The following is a 6,945-nucleotide window of genomic DNA, read 5'->3' on the forward strand; positions in this document are numbered from 1 at the left end:
CCACTCTCTTCCATTTCTTCCTTCAAAGGCAGTGTTTCCTTGCTGAATTTAATCTCATTGATATATCAAGAGGTGACAAGGATGTGTTGAAGTCTCCAACTACTATTGTGTTGCTGCCAATGTCCTCCTTGAATTCTTTCAGTAGTTGCTTTAAGTATTTTGCTGGCCTCTCATTAGGTGCACATATATTTAGGAGTGTAATCTCTTCCTGGTGTTCATCTCCCTTGATTATTGAGAAATGGCCTTTGCTGTTCTGTCTAACCTTTACAGTCTGAAGTCTATGTCATGGTATACTAGTATGACCATCCTGTGACCTCTCAGTGTCTGTGTTGCAAGCCATATGCCCAAAAGTAGAGAGAGAGTATGGGGAATACTGTCTGCCATGGAGGCAGGGGGAGGGTGGAAAAGGGGGGATATACCAGGGATATTGGTGGTGGGGAATGTGCACTGGTGGAGGGATGGGTGTTTGATCATTGTGTGATTGTAACCCAAACATGAAAGCTTGTAACTGAAAGGAGGGCAGGTTAAGAGTCAAGAACTGGAGGGCAGGTTAAGGGTTAACCGCTGAAGTTGCCCATTGTAATTACTTGACTACTTTGAAAGATGTTGTCAACAAATGGGCCAACAAACTGCCCCTAGGAACTGTAAACAAACATCTGCTCGGGAACAGTCAACAAATGTTGAAATTAGCATATTAAGTGAAATAGGTGTGGTTTTCCCTTTTGTATGGTTTTCCTTTGATCCAATACCTGTGATTTTCTTTGATATATATGATTCTCCTTTGATCCAATACATGTAATTTTCCCCCAATATGTGCGATTTTCTTTCTATAGGTATGATTCTCCTTTGATCTAATAAGTGTGACTTCCCTTTTGCCTTCCAAAAGGGTACAAAAACTGTTTGGTTTTTGGGTCGGGACCTTCGGCTCTATAGTTGCAGGGTCCCAGCATGTTGGCTTGAATAAACCCCATGCTTTTGCAGAAAGAGTTGTCTCGGTCTCGTTCCTTCTTTGCGCCTCCCCAGGTAGAGATCTGCTCGAGGTCTCTCCGACCTTAACATAACTATCTCACAGTGATTCGATAAAATTTAAAAAAAAATGTATGACCATCCTGGCCTTTGTGAAAGAATTGTTTTCTTGAAAAATTGTTTTCCAACCACTGACTTTGAATCTGTTTTTGCTCTAACTAGGTCAAATGTGTTGCAAGCAACAGAATGTTGGATTTGGTTTTTTAAACCATTTTACCACTCTGTGTCTCTTAATTGGTGCATTTGGTCCACTGATATTGAGAGAGATTATTGTCATGGTGTTTTATGCCATCTTTCTATAGGAACTTGTTGTGTTTGTGGGGTTTGTATTGACTAACAGTAGCCCCTTCAATCCTTTCAAAATTGGTTTTGATTCTATAAATTTTGTGAGCTGTTGTTTATCCATGAATAAGGTTTATGATTCCTTCAAATCTGAATGAGAATCTAGTTTTCTTGGTGAGGCATTTGTTTTGTTAAGCTTTTGTTTTTTAAACTACATGCCACTATTGGCCTCGGGCCTGGAAAATTTCATATGATAGGTCTTCTGTAAATCTAAGGTATGATATTTTACATATAATTTCCTTCTTTGATCTTGCTGCTTTCAGTATTGCATATTTATAATATTCTATGTTCTGATTAGGGTCTTGTGGTCTTTTTATTGGGATCTTTTTTAGCTGGTATCCTCAGGCTTCTTAGATCTGTATGCCTACATTCTCCAGCCCTGGGAACTTTTCAGCAATGATTTATTTGACTGTTGTTACCTCGTTGGGGTTGTCTCCCTGTCCCTTGGGGACTCTGAGGATTCTTATGTTGTTCCTCTTGAATTCATCCCATACTTACCCGCCCTTGAGCTACTTTGAGGTCTTTTCCCGTCTTCTCTTGTTGCCTGAATGCTTTCTGGAGTACCTATTTAAGCTCATTTATTCTTTCTTTGGCTGTTATCATTCTACTGTTGAGGGTATCCATTTAGTTTTTCACTTAATTTACCGAGTTTTTTTTTTTATTGATGACACTTTTGTCTGTACTTTTCTTATTTCTACTCTCATTTCCTCCTGTATTTTATTGGCTCTCCGTTCCACTGTTGCTCTCTTATCTCCTTGTATTTTATTGGATGTATGTTCTATTGTTTTTTGAGATCATTGAACATTGTCATCATTTTGTCTCTGAATTCTTTGTCAGAATGATTTTGTATGTGTATAGTCCGTGTTGGGGCTTCAAGGCTCCACTCCTCATGGTGGGGGATCTGTGCTCTCTTCCCATAGTGCCTGTGGCAGTGTGGGGATGGTGACTTCTTCTTTTCCCTTCCAAAATATTTTCTTCCCTTTTGGTGTTCATTTGTAACTATATAACTACTTTGGAAATGGATCTTATGGGACAGATTGAAGGAGAATAACTGGTGGCTGCAAACATGACTGCCTACTGGAAAAGTCACACCCTTTACCTTTCTAACCCGTGGGCAAGGTTTAGCAGAGTTCCATAGCTTTGAATCCTGAATAGTTGCCTCCTAGGAACTGGCCCAGGGTCCTCACGCTGCTGCTTCTGTCCCCACAGCTGCTCCAGGACATCTCCACCATTAAAAAGAGCAATTAGGTTATCTCCAAGTACCTTTCAAACCCATGTCATGTTCTCTCCTGATGGATTGACAACTACTTTTTAAGAATAGATCGGACAATTTCTATTCATTTTCTCTGTGTATTTGCCAATTTTATCTACAGTGCTTTGCACCACTGAAACTTCCTTTTATCTACTTCATTTACTTGGCAAAAAAACGGGGCTTGATCTCCACTGACTTCAATAGCCTTTTAGAACTTTTGTGTTTATTTTACTGATTTTGAAATATGGTCCCCAATACTCCAGACCCATTAACTAGTCTCTAGCAAACATGGTGATTACCCTAGAAATCCAGATGAGGTTGCAGGAGAGAACAAGCGAAATGTGGCAAGTCAGGACTCTGAATGTGAAGCAGAAACAATATCTTATTTTAATTACTCAGTTTCTTTTTTGTACATTAATTTCTTTTTTCCTTATAGTTTGAAGACTATACTTGATGCTATGCTGATACAACTGTGCCCAGGGAATAGTTCTGGCTCTTTGCTCAGGGGTCATTTCTGGTGGTGCTCTGAGGATTATACTGGATGCTGGGGATTGAACCCAGGTCAGCTGTGTGCAGGGCAAGCACACTGTCCACTGTTTTATCTCTCTAGATTCTCGGTGATTATTTTAAGAGGGATATTATTTGGGGTGTGTGAGTAAAGTAATTACATATTTGTATTGGGAAAATATTAATAGCACATCTTCTAGAATAGAATGTAAATTTTCCAAGAGTAGTCACTCTATATCTTCCTTTCTCCATTTCTGGTACAGCTTCATGTCTCCCAGTACATAGTGTGTATCCAGCAAGAGATAACACATAGTGAACTGATGAGGGTGAAACTTATCTGGAGAGAAGTATCATATTAGTGTGAAACGATTACAATGAAAGTGCCACCTTGTCAGTGTGTGTCTGAGTGTATTGGGTCTTTGAACGATAATGAGTGAGGAAAGCCAGAAAACCAAGTAAAATTCTGTAGAAGTAATGTTTTACAAATAAATAGGAGTCCTAGGGGTGGGGTCTCAAGACTCTGATTTATATTTTAGAGTCAGTATCATGGAACTCAGGCATGATTCAAATCAGTGGCAGAGGAGGCCCCATATGAGTCTCAACATATGGCTGACAAACTTACAGCTCTACTGATAGCACATAATTTTAGTCACATGCATTGCACACACACGCACACACACACACACACACACACACTCCTACAAAGATTCACTTTGACAGACTCAAAGAAGTACAAAGCACAAGATTAGATAGATGTATAAAGTAGTTCTTCTCTGACTACAAGAATAATCATGATGAGAGACCAGGAAGGGATGAATTCAATGATACATGAAAATCTAAAACTGGATTATAAGAGATTTAATGAGTACAGAGTAGAAATACATACTTTACACATTTTTTTTTCCATTCAGATTCTTTCTCATTGTGAACTTGTAATATTGGAAACCTTGAAAACCTTCTATAGACTTTGGCTAAACGTAGAGGATCAGAGGACTCTTTAGAGTATTTTAGAGAAATATTCATAGCATGCATTTTTCAGACACAAGATGAAGAACATGACTACAATATCTATACTATAAAGATATAGAAAAAATGGTGAAGAAGTGGTTGGCATCCAGTGGTCAACTTCTCAATGATGACTGCAAATTACTGATGCTTGGTCTTCAGATGGCCTGCGTCAGGATACACTGTAGAGGTGCCTGACCCTGGGACTTTGGTGTGACCAGGCTGAGGCACCTTGGTGTGGCCGGGATGAGGGTGAGGGTGGACTGGCTCAGGAAACTTGGTGTGACCCTGGCCAGGGTTTTTAGGATGGCCTGGCTCAGGATACTGGGGGTTGCATGGCTCTGGAACATTGGGGTGGCCAGGCTGAGGCACCTTGGTGTGGCCAGGGTGAGGGTGAGGGTGGACTGGCTCAGGAAACTTGGTGTGACCCTGGCCAGGGTTTTTAGAATGGCCTGGCTCAGGATATTGGGGGTTGCATGGCTCTGGAACATTGGGGTGGCCAGGCTGAGGCACCTTGGGGTAGCCAGGTTGAGGAAGCTTGGTTTGGCCCGGCTGAGGGACTTCAGGGTAGACAGGTTGAGGAGGCTTGGTGTGACCCTGTCCAGGGAAGGTAGGATGGCCTGGTTCCGGGTAGTGGGAGTGGCCGGGCTGTGGGACTTTGGTGTGGCACGGCTCCTTGGTTGTGGGAACAAATGGCTCTTGGGGCGGAGGCTGGCAGGGTTGTTTCACTTGCTGTTGCTCAAGCTGGGATGGTGGGTGGTGGGGCTGCTTCTGCTGGTAGGAACTCATGCTGGCGAGAAGGCTGGACCTGGAGACAGAAGAACTGGCTCAACGACTGGACGAAAGAGGAAGACAAAGTATGCCACATTCCATAGCCCGTCAGCAGTGAGAGCTGTCACACTGTCCTGACTCCCTCAATTGAGATCAAAGGGCACTTTGGCAATCCCTTGCAAGAGAAGGTTTGATGTGATTGATTTACTGGGCTCTTTGGGAGTGAGGCTCTTTGCTCTTTCTCCTGTTGACCCTCAACACCGATCTCAGCAACACAACAGCACAGTTTCCTGGAATGACGAGTTCAGGCTTTCTCTTACTCTGTTGTATTATTGGTCACACTGAGGGTACTTGCTCAGGACTTACTTCTGGCTCAGTTTTCACGAATCACTCCTGGTAGTACTTTTGAGGAGTGCCAGGGACAGAACCAGGGCCAGCCATGTGCAAGGCAAGTATCTTACTCCTGCTACTATCTCTCTGGCTTTCAAGACTGTACAAGGCAATAAAGTCAGAAGCCTGTAGCCTCCATCTCATCTCCTCCAGAACACCTCACCTCTCAGAGCACATACACAGTCTCCCTGAGCTGGCGCATTTCCCGGGAGCTTCTACACACACGCCTCTGTGCATGTGTCCTGGGAGCTGTTCCACGTGGGGCTGCTTGTCTGCACTTGCTCCCCCATCAGGACGCTCCTCCCAGACACACTGCCCAGCGCCAGTTCTATTTCCTAATTTCCCCAGCACACCCCCTGGCTTGCCCAGTCTGCTATTCACTCTCTCTGCATAATGTTAGCAACTTACCCCTTTGTAGCAGGTTCTTAGAGCAATTGTGGAGTAGAAAACAATTTCTTTTCTGAGCACCCCATCCAGGCAGTGAATAAGTGTCTTTAAAATGATAACTTCTTAATAATGAATAGAGGTACTTGACAATTTCACTGAAATTGCTCTCAAATGGGTTACAGATAACTCCAAATAGTTGAACAAAGTTTTTCTACTATGTAAATGATGCATGTCATGGCTCTGCATCATTTACATCATGGTGGAGCAAAGGATCGTTATAGACTCTATTATCCATCTCTGGTCCCTGGACAAATTTCTATGACTGTAATTTAAGGGAACTCAAAGTGATATATAAAGTCTCCTGAAAACACCAATCATCATTTCATTAAAAATCAACGTGTACTTTTTAAGCAAAATGATCCCAATCAAAATAAAGCCCTATTAGGTGAATATGAAGAAAATTTAAATAAGGAGACTCACCTGTCGTACACAAAAGTCAAGCTGTTGTCTCTGGGTTTTGGTGTGGAAGCTCTGTGCAGCTGGTATTTTATATAGGAAATGCGTCCTGCCTTAAGGAAGTGGGATTTCTTTTTGCTACTCTATCTTCATTCCAGCTTTTGTTATAAAAAATCTCTGGCTTAACATTTTTTGATGCTTATTTTCTGATGATGAGGTCACCTGAGCCTGTTCTTCTGTCCACCCTTTGAGGTGAGGTTGCTGTGGGCAACAAACAACATTTTTGGGTGGTGAGAAGTAAATCAGGGAGGAAGGTCACATAGTTTAGGGGTAAAGCACTTGTCTTACACTCTTGACCCTTTGGTTCAGGTCTGCCACTATTATATTCTCTTGAGAACCCCACCAGAAGTGATCCCTGAGCAAAAGTCTGGAGTAAGTCCTGAGAACAAAGGAACTAAAATGAGCACGGTCATATGAAATTTGCCCAAATTCCGGCATATGAAACAGATATGGCTTTTGGACATGCCTCTTCAATTTTTAACTCTGATGAATGTTTTTGAGCATGTGAGTGTTCCAAGTAGATGTGAATATAAACAATAATCACTTCTGATTGGGTAAGTCCTTGGTTGGGGTAGAAGAAATATGTGAATATTTGTCTCTCAGTGGATCTGTCTTGGAGGGGAAGGGAAAGACTAAATGACTACTCTGGATGTTCCTTACTCTGGAGGGAGTTTGAGATATGATCAAATATGATATAAAATAAATAAATCAGATAAATCATAAATCATAAATCAGATATGATCTGGAGA

General features: G+C 42.0%; 1 protein-coding gene across 1 annotated transcript; it reads right to left on the reverse strand.

Moving 5' to 3' along the window:
• Positions 1-3,970: 3,970 nt before the first annotated feature.
• LOC129403611 (cornifin-B-like) lies at positions 3,971-6,196 on the reverse strand. Its single transcript, XM_055132949.1, has 2 exons — positions 6,161-6,196; positions 3,971-4,940 (listed from the first exon to the last, which is right to left on the reverse strand). Exon 2 carries the CDS (start codon positions 4,919-4,921, stop codon positions 4,274-4,276), a length of 648 nt encoding a protein of 215 aa, XP_054988924.1. The 5' UTR covers positions 4,922-4,940; positions 6,161-6,196; the 3' UTR covers positions 3,971-4,273.
• Positions 6,197-6,945: the final 749 nt, after the last annotated feature.

The sequence above is a fragment of the Sorex araneus genome, chromosome 3, assembly GCF_027595985.1.
Source record: "Sorex araneus isolate mSorAra2 chromosome 3, mSorAra2.pri, whole genome shotgun sequence".
NCBI classification, from domain to species: Eukaryota; Metazoa; Chordata; class Mammalia; order Eulipotyphla; family Soricidae; genus Sorex; species Sorex araneus.